The following is a 24,389-nucleotide window of genomic DNA, read 5'->3' on the forward strand; positions in this document are numbered from 1 at the left end:
TATTTACATCCCATCTTAAAATAATTCAATCATATCTGGCGTCTCGGATCCATTGGCATCGCTTGCTACAGCAGGTGAAGCAGCTGTGCTCTTTCGATCTGGAAATAGTTTTGTGGAAAACTTCTGTATACGGATGGTAATGCGCTTTGTTTGCATTGTAAATTTCCTGTGGCTGGAATGGAACTTCAGGAACTGGCTGTGAGGAAAGTGACGATCAGTAACTTCCACGTTCTCTAACCGGCCAGTGTCCGGAAAGTGCGTTGTTATAAGCAGTTTGAATATGATTATAACATGGAAGGTTGCTTTCATTAAACTGAACTTATTTTATGACATTCATGATTCTCGAAACCTTTTTCTTCAGTTCGTGATTTGAATAATCCTGAGATGAGATGTCTTCCAAACTGTCGATCTCAGTCCGCAGCTCGTGGTCTCGCGGTAGCGTTCTCGCTTCCCGAGCACGGGGTCCCGGGTTCGATTCCTGGCGGGGTGAGGGATTTTCTCTGCCTCGTGATGACTGGGTGTTGTGTGTTGTCCTTAGGTTAGTTAGGTTTGTTCTAGGGAACTGATGACCATAGCTGTTAAGTCCCATAGTGCTCACAGCCATTTGAACCATTTTTTTGTCGATCTCATCTGAATCTCTCATATAAAAGATTTGATGTCAAAAATACCCATCGCGCTCACGTGGGCAAAGAAAACTATAGGGTCTTTCACAATGCTTTGGCGATTTCAAATTTGAATAACGCTTGCTAGAAACAACACACATCAACGGTGGCGCCTTCTATTATTAGTACCCAAGATCAAGTTTCATTCCATAATGGGTCAGTAATCATGTCGTAGCTGTTCGAAGCAACATTGTGCGTTCGCGATGGAGCGCTATTTTCGGCACTGCAAATTCGTCACTGTGTGGTGTGGCTTCACGGCACATATCGTGATTGGTCCATTTTTGTTTGAGGAACTCGGACCCAAGGACCAAGGGCACGCAGCGTGAACGGCACACGTTACTGTGATGTGCTTCGCCAACATGTGATCCCTGGTCTAAGGGAGTGAGGTGCCTTAGACTCACTGCTTTGAAGCACGATGGAGCTCCACCTCACACTGCTCGTGAGATCACTGTTGCTCCGTAACGCATTTGGAGAAAAATGAATCATTTACCGATAGTCTCAAGCTGCATGGCCACCAAGATCACCAGATTTGAAATATCTACATCTACATCTATACTCCGCGAGCCACCTTACGGTGTGTGGCGGAAGGTACTTATTGTACCACTATCTGATCCCCCCTTCCCTGTTCCATTCACGAATTGTGCGTGGGAAGAACGACTGCTTGTAAGTCTCCGCATTTGCTCTAATTTCTCGGATCTTTTCGTTGTGATCATTACGCGAGATATATGTGGGCGGTAGTAATATGTTGCCCATCTCTTCCCGGAATGTGCTCTCTCGTAATTTCGATAATAAACCTCTCCGTATTGCGTAACGCCTTTCTTGAAGTGTCCGCCACTGGAGCTTGTTCAGCATCTCCGTAACGCTCTCGCGCTGACTAAACGTCCCCATGACGAATCGCGCTGGTTTTCGCTGGATCATGTCTATCTCTTCTATTAATCCAACCTAGTAAGGGTCCCATACTGATGAGCAATACTCAAGAATCGGACGAACAAGCGTTTTGTAAGCTACTTCTTTCGTCGATGAGTCACATTTTCTTAGAATTCTTCCTATGAATCTCAACCTGGCGCCTGCTTTTCCCACTATTTGTTTTATGTGATCATTCCACTTCAGATCGCTCCGGATAGTAACTCCTAAGTATTTTACGGTCGTTACCGCTTCCAATGATTTACCACCTATGGCATAATCGTACTGGAATGGATTTCTGCCCCTATGTATGCGCATTATATTACATTTATCTACGTTTAGGGAAAGCTGCCAGCTGTCGCACCATTCATTAATCCTCTGCAGGTCTTCCTGGAGTACGTACGAGTCTTCTGATGTTGCTACTTTCTTGTAGACAACCGTGTCATCTGCAAATAGCCTCACGGAGCTACCGATGTTGTCAACTAAGTCATTTATGTATATTGTAAACAATAAAGGTCCTATCACGCTTCCTTGCGGTACTCCCGAAATTACCTCTACATCTGCAGATTTTGAACCGTTAAGAATGACATGTTGTGTTCTTTCTTCTAGGAAATCCTGAATCCAATCACAAACCTGGTCCGATATTCCGTAAGCTCGTATTTTTTTCACTAAACGTAAGTGCGGAACCGTATCAAATGCCTTCCTGAAGTCCAGGAATACGGCATCAATCTGCTCGCCAGTGTCTACGGCACTGTGAATTTCTTGGACAAATAGGGCGAGCTGAGTTTCACATGATCTCTGTTTGGTTACAAGAAGGGCAGTGTTTAATAATGGAACACTAACGCACATTGGTGGTTAAGACGAGCGTCGCGAAGGAGGTAGCCAACATCCAAGCGGACATGTTTCAGGCAGCACTATAACAATATCGACTGCGGTGCGCTTGCAGGCTGTCGTGCATACAGATATCAACATGGTAAGCAATTAACAAATGATACCCCCTCATACGGAAATTGAAATGTTGCTCTATCAGGCGTTTATTGGTTATGTGTTTACCGTATGCCCTTACAAACGTTTCCACAAGGTCTCATTGTCCTACGACCTCTCGTTTTTCATGGGGGCCCTCTCAAGTAGCGAAACTGTAATTACAGCCACACTGTACACTGAAGTTCCGTAAAGAGTTTCTGAATGCGTCGAAGGCGGTAACCAAGAAAGTTCTACTATGTGGTAGGAGGTCGCGATCAGCTGATGAACTAAAGGGACGTCTCAGCGCTTGCCAAAACAGTACGTTTCTAGAACACTCGTTCGCGTGGCTTCCATTGCTTTATTATTATCGCCATGCTGATTTCTCATCATTATTTCAATTTCTGCTCACTTCATACCCACTGACTGGCCACGATTTCTCTTGGCAAGCCAATTAGGACCGCCTCTCGTGGCCGTCCACTTGTTCGAGCTTTACTTTCATTTGTAATGAGGTACAAAACGAGAGTAGTACGAGTAGGTGAATTTTAGCTGTGTGCAAAAGGTCACTGATGTTCTCAATTCATTCAGCCAGTGCAAATACGACTTGAGCATTTTATAGAATATGTACGAGTATATACTTCGAAAAACAGTAAATACAAATAATTGGAATAAAGTTACATGCTAGTTAGGTGTACTAAATAACCACAATAACGGTCCTAAGACATCGTACCATGTTACGTTTTAACATCTCATTAATATTCTTAAGAAACGCAAAGCATTCAGTTCTCTATTATGCCTGTGTTTCTTCATATTTAACCGATTAATGCAATGTTTTTGTATTAGCGATTTTTTGTTGACGAATTTGTGAATCACAGATGTCAGGAAGACTAGTAAAAAATCAAATTGAATTTTCTCCGAAATAGTTTTTATTACCAGCCTGAAGCTGGTACTTTTGATGGCCAAATAAGTACTTTGGAGGAAAGTTGTACCAATTTCGTTAATAGTATGTTACAAAAATTGATTGAAAATTTGCGTCCTTTTTTTGTATCTCGGATTGTAGATCCTTTTCTGTCTATTTTTAAAGCAAGAGTCCCTAAGCGCCGATTTTCTGCATATTGGATCTAGTGACACTAATCACAGTTGAGTGAGGCCAAACACATATCATTATTGAACTATAAGAAAAAAATCGTCATAACTTTTGAACGGTTAGTGTTAGGACGTTCAAACTACACGGTTGGCCGCAGAGCATGGTGGGAATTAGTATGCGCATGCGCACGCGGTTTAGCGGCGAAGCACACTTTCATTTGGATGGGTTCGTCAGTAAGCGAAATTGGCGTATTTGGGAGACTGAGAATCCACACTTCGCGATCTAAAAGTCTCTTCACCCTCAGCGGGTGACTACGTGGTGTGCAATGTCCAGTCACGGAATAATCGGTGACTACCAAACGGCACGTGAAGGTTTTGGAAAATGATTTCATCCCCATTATCCAAAGTGACCCTGATTTCGACAAGACGTGGTTCATACAGGACGGAGTTCGATGCCATCGAAGTAGGAGAGTGTTTGATGTCCTTGAGGGGCACTTTGGGGACCGCATTCTGTTTGTGTGGTACCCAGAGGCCACTGGCATGGTCCTCGATTGGCCTCCTATTCTCCGGCTCTGAACACATGCGACTCCTTTTTGTGGGGCTGTATTAAGGACAAGGTGTACAGCAATAATCCCAGAACCATTGCTGAGCTGAAAACAGCCATTCAGGAAGTCGTCGACAGCACTTCAGCGCGTGACACAGAATTTCGCTATTCGTCTGCACCACATCACCGCCAATGAGGGCAGGCATATCGAACATGTCATAACCTAAATCCGAAATCTGTAGTGACGTTTACATATTGAATAAAATGTGTGCGCGGTAGTATGTAAATAATTTACATTTTTTTCATCTAGTTCAACAATAGTCACTCTGTTCATAAGACAAGCAGAAAAGTGATTCCAAAAATAATAAGCTTAGCCAGGAGTACGTATGAGCCAACAATACGAAATGTAATATTGTGTCATAAAGCAATTTTAACGAACATTTTGGATAAGGCTGCTCTTAACGCCAGCTCAAGTTTAAAAAACGCCATAACGAAACCACCAAAAGCTGCTGCAATGTGTAATTTTTGGACAACAAGTATCTGCCGAGTCAATTGTAAGTGACGAAGATGGCTTCTTGATCGAAACTGACTCTCCGTAAATAGGCTGCCTGACAAACAAAAGTTAAGCACCCAGAAGTCATGGTCGGGTTTCAACGTAACTTGTATACGTACACATAAATTATTATAGCTATAATGCTCTGTGATAGAAGATCCACCACAGTGCACTAGTGGTGTTCATGTTGATATTAGGCCTGGAAGGGTATATAAGAAGCTTGAACAGCGGCAGATGTTGATCAATCGGGGTGAAGAACATACATGATGCCGCGATCTCTTTTGGGACAGCGTTATCAGCGTCTGAAAGTCTGAAGGGGGCCTCATTTTGGGACTCTATTGGGCAATCTGGTGGGATAGTGCATTATCCAAATTTGTGTGGCATTAGATGTGTGACACCTTCCGATGTTGGACTGCATAGGAATGTGATGGCATGCATACTCGTCAACGTTCCTGTCGGCCACGTCTGACCGTCCAGGAGGGAGGTTCGCTGTGTTGTGCTGCAAGCCCATCATAATCGCTTCACACCTGCATCTCTGCGTCTTCTAACCGAGAACAGGTAATACACTCCCCCCACACACACCCTCCGCCCCCCCCCCCCTTGCAACACTCCCTATCATCCCGCGCCGGGAGGGTGGCCGAGCGGTTCTAGGTGCTACAGTCTGGAACTGCGCGACAGCTACGGTCGCAGGTTCGAATCCTGCCTCGGGCATGGATGTGTTTGATTTCCTTAGGTTAGTTAGGTTTAAGTAGTTCTAAGTTCTAGGGGACTGATGACCTCAGAAGTCCAATAGTGCTCAGAGCCATTTGAACCTATCATCCCGCACAATTGCACAGAGACCAGCAGCAGACGGATTGGTTGATTGGTCGGTTAATTTGTGGGAGGGGACCAACCAGCGAGGTCATCGGTCCCATCGGATTAGGGAAGGATGGGGAAGGAAATCGGCAGTGCCCTTTCAAAGGAACCATCCCGACATTTGCCTGAAGCGATTTAGGGGAATCACGGGAAACGTAAATCAGTTATGGCCGGATGAGGGTCTGAACCGTCGTCCTCCCGAATGCGAGTCCAGTGTGCTAACCACTGCGCTACGTCGCTCAGTGCAGCAGACGCATTAAAAGAAGTTACCATGCCAGATGTAGGTTGAAGTTAACACAATGACACAAACTGCTGCGTTTGGAGTAGCGCCGCGACCGACAACCATGGACTACTGGTGAATGGTGTCGCGTTCTGTTTAGCGGTGAATCATCATTCTGCACTACCCTGGATAACCGTCGGAGTATGGCGTCGACCTGGCGAGACGTCCTATTCTTCCAATCTTTTAAAGGAGCAGAACAGAGTTACTCCTGCAGCCATAGTATTGGGAGCCATGTGCTTCCTCACGTGTTACCTCTCATGTGACAGTATCATCGTACCGTTGTTCAACAGGACAACATCGTCTACACATAGCACTTGTATTTTATGGATTGCCTGTATAATTTTGAGGTACTCCTCCCCCCCCCCTCCCCCCTCGTTAGTAGCAAGCATATTCTCCATATCTTTCCTCATTAAAATATGTGGGAACAGCTCGGACGTTTACTACATACCATCAAGGATATTAAGTGTCATTTCTTCCTTTGCACGCTTGTGGTTCTTTAGTGGATACAGGAGCGACGAACAGATTCCGTCCATGAACAAAAAATTCAGATATGAATTTATTCTAGATCTAATATCAAATAGTAAAAATAATACATAGCTTTCATTTCTAAGACTTTCCCGGCGATTTGTTGTCATCTCGTAGAATCGGGTGTAATGCCGGTGGTCCGCGTCTTCCCAATACGATATTTCGACGTCGTAGCTCGGCGTCTTCATCAGGTGTTCCCTGAGACTGGCGTACTGAGACTGGGGAACACTTGATGGAGACGCCGAGCTACGACGTCGAAATATCGTATTGGGAAGAAGCGGACCACCGGCATTAAACCGATTCTACGAGATGACAATACATAGCTTAGATGCGGAAGTAACAGCGCCAATTGCTAATCGTAGAGTTGAATGTACAAATATATACAGATAAAAAATATTTCTAAAACTGTCACTCTTCAGTACAATGTCTATTCAGAAGATGTCGGGCCCTGGCCACTATCACAGTCTGTAATTGTTACTCAACTGGCTAGCACAATAAATAGGGTCAGTGCACGAATGTTCGAACCTAAGTACACCCGCCGCTGGAGCTCCGGGGAGGCGACGTTTGAATCTCACTGCCAGTGGCGTAATCGTTCGTGGCAGCGCCCTTTTATCGTGGCGGCTGTAGGAAACGCGGTGGAGGCGCGTATTTCAAAGTAAGGCCGACAGAATAGTGGCCGATACCGCACTGAGGACTAGTTGCAACAGTCGTGGGCTAGTTTGCCTCAGTAAAGGATATAACAATGAATGTAGATCACATCGTCAGATGGTAAAATAGTCTTTTATCGTGTGACGATATGATGCACATTCACTGAAATGCTAAATAATTTCATGGTATTCTAAGTGCCTAACTACGTTTGTTTATACACTGAAGAGCAGAAGAAACTGGTATAGGCTCAAATGGTTCAAATGGCTCTGAGCACTATGGGAGTTAACATATGAGATAATCAGTCCCCTAGAACTTAGAACTACTTAAAACCGGGCGCTGATGACCACGCTGTTTAGCGCCCGAAAACCTCAAACCACACACACACACACACACACACACACACACACACACACACACACACACACACACAATTAAAACCGAACTAACCTAAGGACATGATACACATCCACGCCCGAGGCAGGATTCGAACCTGCGACCGTAGCAGTCGCGCGGTTCCGGACTGAACCGCCTAGAACCGCTCGGCCACAGCGGCCGGCACTGGTATAGGCATGCGTACTCAAATACAGAGATATGTAATCAGGCAGAATAAGGTGCTGCGGTCGGCGACGCCTTTGTAAGACAGCAAGTGTCTGGCGCAGTTGTTGGATCGGTTACTGCTTCCACAATGGCAGGTTATCAAGACTTAAGTGAGTCTGAACGTGGTGTTATAGTCGGAACAAGAGCGATAGGACACAGCATCTCCGAGGTAGCGAACAAGAGGGGATTGTGCCGTACGACCATTTCCAGAGTGTAGCTACAATATCAGGAATCCGGTAAAACATCAAATCTCTGACATCGCTGCGGCCGGAAAAAAGATCCTGCAAGAACGGGACCAACGACGACTGAAGGGAATCGTTCACTGTGACAGAAGTGAAACCCTTCCGCAATTTGCTGCGGATTTCAACGATGGGCCATCAACAAGTATCAGCGTGCGAACCATTCAACGAAATATCATAGATATGGGCTTTCGGAACCGAAAGGCTCATTCTTGATGGTTGCCTGACACAAAGCTTTACGTCTCATCTGGATCCGTCAACAACGACGTTGGACTGTTGATGTCCGGAAACATGTTGCCTGGTCGGACGAGTCTCGTTTCAAATTGTATCTAGCGGATGGACGTGTACGGGTGTGGAGACAATCTCACGAAGCCATGGACCCTGCATGTCAACAGGGGACTATTGAAGCTGGTGGAGGCTCTTAATGGTGTGGGACGTGAGCGGTTGGAGTGATATGGGAACCCTTATACGTCTAGATACGACTCTGACAGGTGACATGTTCATAAGCATACCGTCTGATCACCTGCATCCATTCATGTCCATTGTACATTCCGACGGACTTGAGCAATTCAAATGGCTCTGAGCACTATGGGACGCAACTGCTGAGGTCATTAGTCCCCTAGAACTTAGAACTAGTTAAACCTAACTAACCTAAGGACATCACAAACATCCATGCCCGGGGCAGGATTCGAACCTGCGACCGTAGCGGTCTTGCGGTTCCAGACTGCAGCGCCTTTAACCGCACGGCCACTTCGGCCGGCGGACTTGAGCAATTCCACACGTCCAGGTTTCCTACAGAGTGGATCCACGAACATTCATCTGAGTTTAAACACTTCCGCTGCCCACCAAACTCCCCAGACATGTACATTATTGAGCTTATCTGGGATGCTTTGCAACGTGCTGTTCAGAGGAGATCTCCACCCCTCGTAGTCTTATGGATTTATGACAGCCCTGGAGGATTCGTGGTGTCAATTCCCTCCAGCACTGCCACGTCGCGTTGCGGCACTTCTGCGTGCTCGCGGGGGCCCTACACGATATTAGGCAAGTGTACCAGTTTCTTTGGCTCTTTAGTGTATATCTGTAAGAAGCTTTTTAGTGCATTAAGCACGTCGGAAGATGGTACCTACTTGGCAAAATCGGTGATGTACATGTTTTTTAATATATCTAAGACAATATGACGTAATAAATTATCATAGAAACATTTTCAAAGATCGTATATTTCCAATAATTGGCAAAAAACATTTTCTGCGATGACAGAGATGTAATTTAAAACAACTGGATAGCAAGCGAAGTGGGCATTATCAGCCACGCGTAAAGCGATTGGAAAGGGAGGGGATGTGTTCAACATTTTACAGTAAATGAGGAAAGCGAGAATGATGTCCTATACACTTTGCGATGTAAAAAAAAAAAAAATTCACATTATCGCTAACTCCAAATTAGTGAGGGTTTACTTTATTTTTAACCGCAGTGTCGTTATTATTTTATAAAGATGAATGTAGAAATGACATTGTACACAGACAATACGTCCTATAGGGTAAGTAAGCTATGAAGTGGAGTAAATACATGCCTCCGACAACAAGAATGTAGTAAGTAACAAGTCCCTTTACAAATAGGATGGCTCAGAGATGAAACGACATAGGCACTACTGTGTGGAAGTGGGTTGCCACCGCTGACGTGGCCCGTGGTCGGAGAGGGCCGTATGACGCGGAGACAGGCCGTCGCGCTGGAAGCCTCATAATCTCTTCACCGCGACACCCGCCTCCGCTCCCGTAACTCGCGTGCCACGGTGCGATAACTTATCTGTCGTGTGCAGGCACTTCGGAAACAGCCCAACCCTCCAATCTTCACTGAGCCGCGCAAGGCAGTAATTCTCCTAAGAGATACGAGTGGTTAACGTCTGAGGAACCACAACGATTATCTCGTTAATTTGGTTTCGTTGTCCCGTTTTGTCCACGGCATGCTTTTGCTATAAAGAGACCAACGCTACTCAAAAATAAAATCTACAGTGCAGGAATTCGGCAAGCAGGTTCTCCTAAGACAGTCGTAGTCACCATACTATAGAAGCCAAATCTAAAGTGGTCAAGGATTACAGAATAATTTGTCTTGTGTCTCAATGTGCCAAAGCCACTGCTCTTAAAATGCTGGTAGGAATGAAACACAAGATAGAAAAGAACTCGTCGTAGTATCAATTGAGGAATTTTCCGAATGATCGGCTCAGGACAAAATGGTTATTTAAGATACGACAGTTTACATACTTACTTTCAATATACTTGAATAACTACCTGACTTTAATATAAAATACATTTTAATAGGCTGTGTACTCTATTATGTAAATCTTTCCATAATACTTGATATTTTAACCTATGTTTAAGCATGAAAAATAATGTGTTTCTTGAGTTTCTCCCGGCGTATTTGATAATCAAAATATCCACGGGTGTACTGCCGGTCTACAGTGTCCAACAGGCACAATATTTCGGCCATCATACATATCGCCATCATCAGGTGAACTGACGGACTGAGCTCCTGTGAACGTGCCTGTACGGAGATCCGTACGCTATGGCTGCTCAGGGGGAACTGGGTTCGGTCGCGGCGGCGGCCGATTTGAATACCCTCCGCCAGCGGTGCACTCTCTCCGCCGTCCGCTCCCCACCAGTGCACGATTTTTATTCGGAGGACAAAACACAGTTCCAACCCGGTGTTTCTTCAAAATGCGGGCGATTTTCCCCGGGGAAAACTCGTGCACTGGTGGGGAGTGCCAAAGATGACCTCGGTTTGAGGAAGGCCGGCGTGTGCCAGATTCGGTGTCAGTGTGGCAAGTCGTATATTGGTCAGACGATGCGTACCGTCGAGGATCATACCGTGAACACCAGAGGCACACTCGACTGATGTATCCGAGGATGTCAGCGGTCGCAGAACATTGTTTGTCGGAAAATCACGCTATGGAGTATGAATGCACGAGGATTCTGGTACAGACGTCGAGATACTGGGACAGCGTTGTTAGAGAGGCCATCGAAATTCGCACCAATGACGACCTCATAAACCGTTACTGTGGCTATAATCTTAGCAAGGCTTGGGAATCAGCGATTGGGTTAATCAAGAGTAAATCGAGCAAACGTATAGTTGTGACGACCACGGCGGACGGAGCCATCACTCCGACGTCATCTCAGACGCACTCGCAATCTGTTCCACCGCGCGACCGTGGCGCGGGGCGCGGACGGTGTAAGGAGTGCGCCGCGGGCGGAGGGTATTTAAATCGGTCGCCGCCGCGACAGAACCCAGTTCCCCCTGAGCAGCCATAGCGTACGGATCTCCGTACCGGCACGTTTACATGAGCTCAGTACGTCAGTTCACCTGATGATGGCGACATGTATGATCGCCGAAATATTGTGCCCGTTGGACACTGTAGACCGGCAGTACACCCGTGGATATTTTGATTATGAAAAATAATATTTCCGATAAACATTTATTGGCCCTTTTTCGTTAAATCAGTGGGTTATAATGAGCAAAAATTTATTTCCTCAAATGTTATTTGAACCCTCAGAACTCATTAATACATGACAGTAATATTCTTCTTAATAATACCTACGATCAGGGACTCAATTTATTTTCCTGTCGTCTTCCTTCGTATTCGGATTGTCATATGACTGTCGTCGTTTCCTCCACATTACTGCTGTTCAATGTAGCACAACCTCGAAACAAATTTCTTCTTATTATAAACACAACACTAACTGCCGATGCTCCAAATATAATGACTTGCACTGTTGCACATAAGCACTCGCTACATTAAAATGAATGAGAAACGCTGTGCGCACATGTATCAAGAAAACGCAGCCCTGACCGCTACCATTGACATAGTGAAACAAAACCTTGGTAGAATATTCTGCATAACCCGTTGATTAATCCTAAATTCCCGAAAAAGTGCGTGTAGACCTATAGACCCTTCTTCCGGAAAATGCCTCAAGTATGATTTTTACTTTGGATTTATACTTGGATTCAGTAGAGGTAGGGGAACAACAGACGCCACTGTATATATTGTAACACTGATGGAAATCAATAAAGAGATGTATTAGTGATTCATAAACTGAGACAAGCTTTTCATCGAGTATAATGAAACTATGAGTTAAATACCTACAAATAGCCGCAGAGTGCAAGGACAGGACACTAATAAGATGCCGGCCGCGGTGGCCGAGCGGTTCTAGGAGCTTCAGTCCGAAACCGCGCTGCTGCTACGGTCGCAGGTTCGAATCCTGCCTCGGGCATGGATGTGTGTGATGTCCTTAGGTTAGTTAGGTTTAAGTAGTTCTAAGTCTAGGGGACTGATGACCTCAGATGTTAAGTCCCATAGTGCTTACAGCTGTTTGAAGCATTTGAACTAATAAGCTGCATTTCTGACAGAGAAGGTGACGAGCGGGTACTAGGTGCGATGTGTGAGAGGAGGTGGTTGATTTCTCCTGCCCTCTCAAGCTAACACCTATGGTGACAGAGAAGTCGCCGAGGCCTTGAATAATATAGGCGGAATCAAACTAGAAGAATAGAGTTCGAAATAAACAAATATGCAGATGTTAAAGGGTTTTTATCTAAATATACACTGTCTGTTCAGAAGTCTCCGGATACCCATGCGTAATGAGTGAGTGACTACTAAATGACGTTAGAGATGCACCCAACAGCATAAAAGAAGGCGGGCAGCATTGCGTAGTCAGTAGACAAGCGGTAAGAGCACAGTGAGATGGTTAGGAGAGCTGACAGGCGTCGAACTTTGACTAGTCATTGGAAGTCACCTGCGTAACACATCCATCACGGACATTTCAGTCCTTCTAAATCTACCCAAGTCGACTGTGGATGAATTGCTTGTGAAGTCGAAATGGAAGCAACAACGACAGCTTCACCAAGACAAGGCTGACCTTTTATACCGGGGGCCAGGGACCGTAGAGCACTGTTAAGGGTGGTTGTACACTGAAGCGCCAAAGGAACTGGTATAGGCATGAGTATTCAAATGCAGTGTTATGTAAACAGGCAGAATACGGCGCTGCGGTCGGCAACGCCTATATAAGACAACAAGTGTCTGGCGAATTGTTTGATCGGCTACAATGGCAGGTTGTCAAGATTTGAGTGGGTTTGAACGTGGTGTCGGCGCACGAGCGATGGGTCATAGTACCTCCGAGGTAGGAATGCAGTGGGGATTTTTCCGTACGACGATTTCACGACTGTACCGTGAATTCAGGAATCCGGTAAAACATCAAATCTCCGACATCGCAGCGGCCGGACCAATGGTGACTGAAGAGAATCGTTCAACGTGACATAAGTGCAACCCTTATACAAATTGCGGCAGATTTCGATGCTGGGCCATCAAGTGTCAGCGTGCGAACCCATAATCGATATGGGCTTTCGGAGCCGATGGGCCACTCGTGTACCCTTGATGACTGCACGACAAAAAGCTTTACGATTCACGTGGGCCCGTCAACATCGACATTGGACTGTTGATGACTAGAACCATGTTACCTGATCCAACGAGTCTCGTTTCAAATTGTATCGAGCGGATGGACGTGTACGGGTATGGAAAGAACCTCATGAATCCATGGACCCTTCATGTCAACAGGGGACTCTTCAAGCTAGTAGAGGCTCTGTAATGGTGTGGGGCGTGTGCATTTGGTGGGATATGGGGCCTCCGTCCAGGTAAGACTCTGACACACCACACGTACGTAAGCATCCTGTCTGATCACATACATCCATTCATTCATGTCCATTGTGCATTCCGATGGACTTGGACAATTCTAGCACGACAATGCGACACCCCACACGTTCAGAATTGCTACAGAGTGGCTCCAGGAAGACTCTTCTGAGTTTAAACAATTCCCTTGGCTACCAAACACCATGAAATGACCATTACTGGACATACCTGGGACGCCTAGCAACGTGCTGTTCAGAAGAGATCTGCAGCCCTTCGTACCCTTACGGATGAATGGACAGCCCTGCAGGATTCATGGTGTCAGTTCCATCCAGCACTAATTCACACCGTACTCGAGTCCATGCCACATCGTATTGCGACACTTCTGCGTGCTCTTGGGGACTCTTCGCGATAATAGGCAGATGTACCAGTTTCGTTGGCTCTTCAGTGTAAGTCATCGCATGAAATCAACGTGAGGAACCACTCATGAGGAACGCTACCACCAGCCCTGTTGGCAAAAGAACTATTTGCAGGTAGTTAAAAAGAATGGGGTAGAATAGGCGAGCAGCTTCTCATAACGCACACGTTTCTGTAGTCAATTCTAATCGACGTCTGAGGTGATGTAAGGAGAGATGATACTTGACACTGGATGTCTGTAAACGAGTGATTTGGAATTATAAATCATCCTATAGCTTGTGTCAATCCGATGAAAAGATTTCGGTTCGGAGAATGACTGGCGAACGTTACCTGCAATCGTACGTAGAGCCAACAGTGAAGTACGGAGGGTGTGCACGGTATGGGGGTATTTCTGATGGTTTCGGTGTGGTCTCTTGGTTGCACTACAGAAAATGCTACATGCGGAACAGTACGAACTCATTTTACAGCATTGTGTAGTGTGTACGTTAGAGGAACACGTGGGAGTGATGATTGTGTCAGCATGCCAGTGCACCCTGTCACAAAGCAGCGTCTGTGAGGTTATGGTTTGTGGATAACAATCCCGAAATGGAGTGGCCTCTCCAGACTCTCGATCTGAACCTTACGTAACAGCTTTGGGATGAGTCAGTACGTCGACTTCGCTCCAGATTCCATCGTCCAACATCAGTACCTTCTCTGCTTTCGGCTCGTGAGGAAGTATGGGCTGCCATTCCTGCGCAGACACTTCAGACACCTCATTCAGAGTTCAAGACGTCATAAAGGCGAAGGGTGGACACAACTTGTTGATGTCTGGATTCTTTTGACCAGATAGTGTGCAACTTTTTCTGCGAATCAGCACCAGCTATTATCGATGGCCTTAATGGCTTTCACATGAGTACTAAAAAAAATCTGTTAAATTGCAGATACACGATAAATCTCACAAATTAAAACTTTGTTGCTTCGACTAAATACCTTGTGATTACAATTACGAGCAACATAAATCGGAACAATCACAAAGAAGATATAATGGGAACAGTGAAACAAAGGCTGTCTCATTGGCATAACAGAAATTGCAACAAATCTGCTAAGGAGACTGCCTACACTACGCTTGTACGTCGTATTCTGGAGTATTGCTATGCGGTGTGGGATTTTTGCCAGACAGGATTGACGGGCGACATAGAAGTTCAAAGAACGGAAGCTCGTATTTTATTTTCGCGAAATAGGGGAGCGACTGTCACGGGTATGATACGCGAACTGTGGTGTCAATGAATAAAACAAAGTCGTTTTTCTCTGGAGGGAGATCAGTTTACGAATCCCTCCGAATGTGAGAATATCTTGTTACGTCACACCTATATAGGAAGAAATGACCGTCGTAATAAATCATAGCCCTCACGGAAAGATTTAGGTGCTCATTTTTCCCATATGCTATTAGACAGTGGAACGGTCGAGAAATAGTCTGCCAAGGAACATCACCAACTAGACCTCGTTTTTTTGAGGAGGAGAAAAAGGTATCAACGCAAATGTTTCGCGTATATATTTGTTTACCTGAGAGCCCGCGGCCCACCGAACGTTGGCTGGGGTGAGGAAGCAAGCTTCTGACGTTTGAGCTAAGTACAGCTATTGACACGGTACACACGTACCGTTTATTTTACATTTTATGCCAGTCTTTTGCCCTTTTGGGCGTTCTATATTAATGTTGGACCATGCAACTTTAGGCAGTTTGTAGTTTTAGTGGTTTCCGAAGAAGGCGTGGTTATCAGCGCCGAAACCTAGGTCAACTTCCGGTTTCAATTTGCAATCGAGGCGCATTCTTTATAATCATTAAATTATTCACGATTGCTGACGCACTGCAATGTTAAAAGTTCTCATGTTATTACTCGCGTTTTGTTGTCACAGATCCTTCTTTTGCGATCTGGGAGCACTGAACTGCATTTTGAATGCATCTCAGAATTCACTGCATACGTGCATTGGTGAAGGTAAAAGTATGTTTGCTGTGCATATAAATTCGGAAAAAATGAGGTTCGAATTATAGAATAAAAAGAAGTCCAAGAGAAGTTGTATTCATGAAGATATGTGTAGTATCATAGCTCTGATACTGCCGGAACCGGGGCCTCGAAGAAGATTCCTGCTGACGCCACGACCAGCACTCCGACCTCACCAATGAAGAACTTTCATGCCGCTGACCAGTGACGTTGTTATAAGCGGTGGGCACCTTCTTCTAGTTAGAGACTCCGTGTCGCTAGTTGGTGCCGAACGGTATACCAAGCTGTTGCTAGCTAGTGGTACTGACAAACATGCAGCGTACATAGACGCAAACCCGTGTCGGGCTTCTGTTTACAGCTAGCCACGGCTGCCCCAAGTTGTCGACTGTGTAGCAGTTCGACAACTAGACTAATAAAATATATCTGTTTAAAGTCGGGTTGTATCAACTAAGATTTTGCTTGGCTGTCCAGATCCCTACGGCGATAGATCCATTTGGCCACCTTCAAGCCATTTAGCATTAGCAATGAAGATGCAGCATTAGACTCCACAGAATATAACAGTTGTCGACTCGCATCACATCATGAATGCACTACACCAAATGAAGATGGGTAAAAAATCGTAACGTGTCTTGACACAAATCAAGCTACACCACTGGCCATTAAAATTGCTACACCAAGAAGAAATGCAGATGATAAACGGGTATTCATTGAACAAATATATTATACTAGAACTGACATGTGATCACATTTTCTCGCAATTTGGGTGCATAGATCCTGAGAAATCTGTACCCAGAACAACTACCTCTGGCCGTAATAACGGCCTTGATACGCCTGGGAATTGAGTGAAACAGAGCTTGGATGGCGTGTACAGGTACAGCTGGCCATGCAGCGTCAACACGATATCACAGTTCACCAAGAGTAGTGACTGGCGTATTGTGACGAGCCAGTTGCTCGGCCACCATTGACCAGACGTTTTCAGTTGGTGAGAGATCTGGAGAATGTGCTGGCCAGGGCAGCAGTCGAACATTTTCTGTATCCAGAAATGCCCGTACAGGACCTGCAAAATGCGGTCGTGCATTATCCTGCTGAAATGTAGGGTTTCGCAGGGATCGAATGAAGGTTGGAGCCACGGGTCGTAACACATCTGAAATGTAACGTCCACTGTTAAAAGTGCCGTCAATGCGAACAAGAAGTGACCGAGACGTATAACCAATGGCACCCCAAACCATCACGCCGGGTGATACGCCACTATGGCGATGACGAATACACGCTTCTGTCTGTGATGCAGTGTCAAGGGTAACCGCAGCCATGGTTTCCGAGCTGATAGTCCATGCTGCTGCAAACGTTGTCGAACTGTTCGTGTAGATGGTTGTTGTCTTGCAAACGTCCCCATCTGTTGACTCAGGGATCGAGACGTGTCTGCACGATCCGTTACAGCCATGCGGATAAGATGACTGTCATCTTGACTGCTAGTGATACGATGCCGTTGGGATCCAGCACGGCGTTCCGTATTACCCTCCTGAACACACCGATTCCATATTCTCCTAAACGTCATTGGATCTCGACCAACGCGAGCAGCAATGTCGCGATACGATTAAGAGTAATCGCGATAGGCTACAATCCGACCTTTATCAAAGTCCGAAACGTGATGGTACGCATTTCTCCTCCATACGCGAGGCATCACGACAACGTTTCACCAGGCAACGCCGGTCAGCTGCAGTTTGTGTATGAGAAATCGGTTGGAAACTTTCCTTATGTCAGCACGTTGTAGTTGTCGCCACCAGCGCCAACCTTGTGTGAATGCTCTGAAAAACTAATAATTTGCAAATCACAGCATCTTCTTCCTGTCGGTTAAATTTCACGTCTATAGCACGTCATTTTCGTGGCGTAGCAATTTTAATGGCCAGTAGTGTATGTGAAAACTGAGGCGTTTTTGTAATTCTTCAAGTAATTTAAATCACAGATAAACGCCACTGTCATGGGTAAATCAACAAATAGAAGTACAGGAATAAGTCGAAAACGACGTTGTGCTTGTGTAAAAACGAAAATAAAAGCAATGCATTAATTTTACGCTCTGCCTGCTGCAATTGTTGCCATATCTAACGTTGATGCATGGGACGTAAGTCACTACTAACGTGTCATTTAACGGTCACTGTTTCGAACTGAATCTGGTGGTAATAGCGGCTCTCAAATATGCCACTAAATGTGAGACAAACACACGACAATCTAGTTCTGGAAAGAATAAATATACGAGGGGAGCTCAATAAGTAATGAAATATTTTTTCTTGAAAGCTGGTTGGTTTTATTCGCGACTCCAATAAACCTTAATAATCCCCACTCTTTTGGCTACAAAACCACATTTTTCAACATAATCTCCGTTCAATGCGACGACCTTAGACCACCTTACTGGTTGGGCTTGTCAGCCCACATGGAACCACTCTACTGGTCGACGTCAGAGGCAACGTCTTCCCGCATCAATAACTTCTCCATCATCCACGTACCAATTCCCGAGCACTGCATCCTTCATTGTGCCAAACAGATGGAAGTCGGAAGGTGCGAGATCCAGGCTGTAGGGTCTGGTGCGCAGACTTGTGTGAGGCCTTGCGTTGTCACGGAGGAGGTGGTTTATTTACATCATCTCAAAAGAGATTCCAGTATTGCAGCAATCACTACTGTGTGTTGCCAGCCGGCATGCGGGAGATTGGACAGGTTTGCGCTATCTTCCTGTGTTGATGAGAGTCGCCTCACCCAACGACTCGCTCTGCTTTTGTTCACTGCCAGGTCTCCTTAGACATTCTGCAGGCGCCTATGAATATTTGCAATGCTCAGGTTTTCCGCCAAAAGAAACTCAAAGACAGGTCCCTGCTTGGAACACACCTTCGTTACAGACGCCATTTTGGATGCTCTATATAGAGTCGCCATCTATCGGAACTTCATGAAACTGCAGGGGCTGAAACGTGACTATTCCGCGGTGTCTCACAGCAAATTCCGCATTATTTTCCAACCGAAATTGGCCGAGGAAAAATGTTTCACGTTACTTATTTAATGCCCCTCACAAGAGTCGAAAAAAAAATTATGCGCCTACACACACACATCAAAAACTATTGGCTGCATACTTCGAAACAGAACCAAACAAGGAAAGCTAAACTAAGCTCTATGCACAAACTTTAAGCTCCAGCCGCCGCGAGTGTGGCTGTACGTAGTGCTGATGACGCGGGATCTACATTTCTACTGGCACCATAGCGTGGCATCATATTCGTGCGATAACACTACTGACTATCTGCCTTTTGGAAGCCATCTTACAATCGCCATATCACTTCAGACCTGATTAACGTATTTGTACCGTTCTTTATCTTTTGTCCCCAAATTTTCTAAATGTGGTGCCGTCGACTAACGATAACTTCGCGTCAGCAGACGATCACCGCAGAGACGCTGCATGCAAATGCATCGTCACCGGCGCTTCCGATCCGGACACGACCCGAGTCACACATCCCGAAGTTGCTAGGCGCCATCGCTGCGCAGCCTGCTGTGAAACACGCTAGCAGGAGACAAGCTGACACTTCCAGTTTTGCTTGCTTCTAGTTGCTTGCATCCGGAATCGTTTTGTCCTCGTTCTGGCAAGATCAAGTCGGTTTACTGAGAACGGAATTAGCAAGGGAAACTCCCGATAGCACCCCCCCCCCCCCCCGCCCCCTCAGATTTAGTCATAAAATGGCCCATTGGATAGCCCGTCAAAAACTGAACACTAGCCAAGCATGGTAACAGGAAGAAGACGTACTGAGCTGTGAAAAAAAGCAATGTAGAAACATTGAACGGCGCAAGTTCAAGATGAGCAACATCGAGCAAGTTGCACGAAAGATGGCGTCGTGGTTCTATAGTCACGGTGTTTGACTGAAAAGCGGAAGATCCATGTTCCAACCTTCCTCGTGCCCGATTTTTTTTTTCACAAAATTACAAACTTTCCGATCGGTCGTTGAGGTGTCTGTTCTCTTTCTGTAATCTTGGCAGTTGTCATAGATGAGTCATGTGGTAAGAGGCTGTTACGGTCGCAACTAAATATGATGAATAGTGAGAGCAGGTAGATGCCGCAAAGACCCCTCACAGAAACGAACACAATAAATAAACAGGCGTCAACTATGTGAGAACAAAGGAAGTCAAGAGTCAAAACTTCCAAAACGGAACGCAAAAGTCACCACAAATAAGAGGTACGTACGTCTGGAGGTTCCTCCCTTATACCTCGCCGTTCCAAACGGACATTACAGCATGACACCGACACAAATTTTAATACAGCGAACAGACACTTCAATGACCGCACGGATGGTTCATAATTCTGTGAAGAAAAAAAAAAGTATATGGGTCAAGAGGGAGATATGAACACGGACCTCTCACTTCGGAGTCCAACACTGTGACTATGTAACCACGACGCCGTGGCTATTCAAATTCGCTCGATGTTGCACATTTTAGCTTGGACCGTTCACTGTTTATCTTTTGCTTCTTTTTTCACAATTCAGTACATCTTCTTACTGTTTTCATGCTGGATCTGTGTTCAGTTTTTCAGTTTTTGACGGGCTATCTACTGGGTCATTTTACGACAAAATCTGAGGGGGGGGGGTGCGTTGGAGAGTTTCACATATAAGAAGTAATGGCGCATAGAACATATTTAGAGTACAAGTACGGTGGGCGTTCATTAATTAAAGCAACACATCTTTTTCTCAGCCACCTTCGGTTGGAAATATTCCCGCTTCAGCCACTGTAGTTTTATAATGTTCATATAGGTGGTGGTGGTGGTCGTCGTGGCATACCTAGCCTTCAAAAGGTCTTTTGCAACGGTGGTGCGTTCCAAGCAGACGGCTGTCGTTGAGTTTGTTTTAGCGGAAAATCAGTGCATCACAGATATTCGTAGCCGCTTGCAGAACGTCTGCGGAGACCTGTCCGATGTCGCGCGTGCCGTCCGGCCGCACACAGTTGTGATTCCTGCAATGTTGGAACGTGTGCACACTCATTCGAGGCGATCGACGGGTCACCATCAAATACCCCGCTTCATAACTGGACGTCTCTATCGGCAGTGCTGACATATTCGTCCACAAGTTGGGGCAATCAAGGGTGTGTCCCTCGGCTCATCGCCGTCCACAGAAGACGATAAACCGCAAAGAAGGACCATCTGTGTAGAATTGCGTGCGCGTTACGAGTCTGATCGTGACAATTTTTTGTTGAACCTAGTCACAGACGACGAAATATGGGTTCATCACTTCGAACCTGAAACAAAACGGCAATCCATCTACATATACATCTACATCCATACTCCACAAGCCACCTGACGGTGTGTGGCGGAGGATACCTTGAGTACCTCTATCGGTTCTCCCTTCTATTCCAGTCTCGTATTGTTCGTGGAAAGAAGGATTGTCGGTATACCTCTGCGTGGGCTCTTATCTCTCTGATTCTATCCTCATGGTCTCTTCGCGAGATATACGCAGGAGGGGGCAATATACTGCTTGACTCCTCGATGAAGGTATGTTCTCGAAACTTCAACAAAAACCCGTACCGAGCTTCTGAGCGTCTCTCCTGCAGGGTCTTCCACTGGAGTTTATCTATCATCTCCGTAACGCTTTCGCGATTACTAAATGATCCTGTAACGAAGCGCGCTGCTCTCCGTTGGATCTTCTCTATCTCTTCTATCAACCCTATCTGGTACGAATCCCACACTGCTGAGCAGTATTCAAGCAGTGGGCGAACAAGCGTACTGTAACCTACTTCCTTTGTTTTCGGATTGCATTTCCTTAGGATTCTTCCAATGAATCTCAGTCTGGCATCTGCTTTATCGACGATCAACTTTATATACTCATTCCATTTTAAATCACTCCTAATGCGTACTCCCAGATAATTTGTGGAATTAACTGCTTCCAGTTGCTGACCTATTTTGTAGCTAAATGATAAGGGATCTATCTTTCTATGTATTCGCAGCATATTACACTTGTCTACATTGAGATTCAATTGCCATTCCCTGCACCATGCGTCAATTCGCTGCAGATCCTCCTGCATTTCAGTACAATTTTCCATTGTTACAATCTCTCGATATACCACAGCATCATCCGCAAAAAGCCTCAGTGAACTTCCGATGTTATCCACAAGGTCATTTATGGATACTGTGAATAGCAACGGTCCTACGACACTCCACTGCGGCACACCTGAAATCACTCTTACTTCGGAAGACTTCTCTCCATTGAGAACCCGCGTCCGGCGATCCTGATTTAGGTTTTCCGTGATTTTCCTAAATCGCTCCAGGAAAATGCCGGGATGTTTTCTTTGAAAATGCAAAGCCTTCCGTAATCGAATGGGACCGGTGACCTCACTGTTTGGTCCCCTCTCCCAAACGAATCAACAAATATGGAAACAAACTTCTTCTCCATGACAATGCAAGGCCTCTCATAAATCTGCGCACCTGACGGCAGCTGACAAAACTTCATGGGTTGTTCTTCCCCATCCATCCTAGAACCCCGGTCTCGCACCTTCCAATTCCATCTGTTTGGACCAGTGAAGGATGTACTCCGCGGGAAGCAGCGTGTGAGTGATGGAGGAGTTATTGATGCAGAAAGACTATGGCTCCGTTGTCGACCAGTAGAGTTACAGCCCTCCCAGTAAGGTGGCACAAGGCCGTCACTTAAACGGCTACGTAGAAAAATAGGGCATTGTAGCCAAGAGAGTGGAGAATAATATGGTATATTGAAATTATGAGCAAAATCAACCAGTTTTGAGAAAAAAATGTGTTGCATTACTTATTGAACATAGTTCGTCCTACAGATTTTCAGCAGTTTTCAGTCTCATGCACTATAGTGATTGTTGCTGCTTCTTTGTTTATTTGTGGCAACTTAAGAGTTATCTAATCTCACGTTTGTCACTCATAGTCTCAACGGTCTGGAGAGCTGCGAAAGATAAGTGTTTTTTCAGAGCTAAATAAAGAGTTGTGTTTATGTACTGTGCGTGTTTATTAATTGATTGTTCTTCGTGTCCAAGCGCATCAATAAAAGAGGAATACAACACTAAAAATTTTTATTTATTAAGTGTTACAATGTGTTCTTATGATCTGTCGTCAGCTGCTTTGCGCTCTGTATGTACCTACACAAATTTATTTGCAAGATATATTCACTAAACGCCCCCCCCCTCCCCCCCCCCCCCCCAAGGGCGGGTAAGATAGCTCTAGAGCACTCGGAATGGGAGACGCCATTACGATCCCGGCCGTCTTCTGTATCTCTTACCGTGTCGACGATAGCAGTCATCAGATACTGTGGATTAACATCCGTTTTGACACGGCTTCGTGTAGTACCATGCAAAGAAGCGATGCCACACCAAAGTCGGCAACGCACATCCTTACCATAGATATTAGCGATGACTCGCTGCAATCCGCTACGACAAATGGGAGCGGCTAAAGAAGACGTGTCCCCTCCCTCAGCACAGCAGCGCCTCGCACGCACGGGGATCACTATAGAGACGAGCTGAAGTAGATGGGTTGGGGTTGTTTGGGGGAAGAGACCAAACAGCGAGGTCATCGGTCTCATCGGATTAGGGAAGGACGGGGAAGGAAGAGGGCCGTGCCCTTTCAAAGGAACCATCCCGGCATTTGCCTGGAGTGATTTCGGGAAATCACAGAAAACCTATATCAGGATGGCCGGACGCGCGATTGAACCGTCGTCTTCCCGAATGCGAGTCCAGTGTGCTAACCACTGCGCCACCTCGCTCGGTAAAGTAGCTGTTCAAGTCTCAGACGGAACTGTACTTTTGTAAACTTTCAGCATTGCAAATTCAATACAAGAGTTTGTTAATTAGTGCATTAAATGATACTCTAACAGTCGATGACAGTTGTAAATTCACACCTGTGGCAAAGGATTGTCTGAAGTTTAGTAAATAAGGTAGTAAATCAGGTATACTTCGTATGTTGTAGTTCGACGAGCCCTCTCACACAGCAATGAAAGAACCCATAGTTATGCCCAGACGATTGTTGGTTCGTCTCGTTATAATAATTAGCCGCCTCAAATCTCTTAGAACACTGTTTCACTAATATCTAGTGCAGTGAAAATGAGGCAACAAAGAATGTGCTGATGTAAAGAAGAGGAGGAAAAGCAACGAGTATGGGGCTGTTGGAACTGGTACTGACCGTTGGCCGTCTTGACGAACTGCAGGTCCTTGGAGTACTGCTTGATGAAACGCTTGATGACGTCTATCTGTTCCAGGGTCTTCTCCACTGCGTCCTCGTACTGCGACTTACAGTCCACGTACGCGACCCAGAACTGCAACACGGCAAAAAAACGAGAGTTCTCACTACGTGAAACCAAGCGGGAATTTCAGATTAGCAGGGTTCAATCACAGCAGCGCTAACAGATCCATTGGCCACGGATACCTTGCGTCTACACGACAGTACAAAACAAAAATACGAATTCAGTAGGAAAATGAGAATACAATGCCTGTTTCAACAAAAGGAGCG

General features: G+C 45.6%; 1 protein-coding gene across 1 annotated transcript in view; it reads right to left on the reverse strand.

Moving 5' to 3' along the window:
* Nucleotides 1-24,389, reverse strand: part of LOC126195218 (dipeptidase 1-like) — a 585,745-nt gene that overhangs the window by 133,739 nt on the left and 427,617 nt on the right. Inside the window, exon 4 of the mRNA XM_049933736.1 lies at nucleotides 24,063-24,195. Coding sequence (XP_049789693.1) covers nucleotides 24,063-24,195 — 133 coding nt within the window. The remainder of the gene's footprint in view (nucleotides 1-24,062; nucleotides 24,196-24,389) is intronic.

Source organism: Schistocerca nitens, chromosome 7, assembly GCF_023898315.1.
Source record: "Schistocerca nitens isolate TAMUIC-IGC-003100 chromosome 7, iqSchNite1.1, whole genome shotgun sequence".
Taxonomy (NCBI): Eukaryota; Metazoa; Arthropoda; class Insecta; order Orthoptera; family Acrididae; genus Schistocerca; species Schistocerca nitens.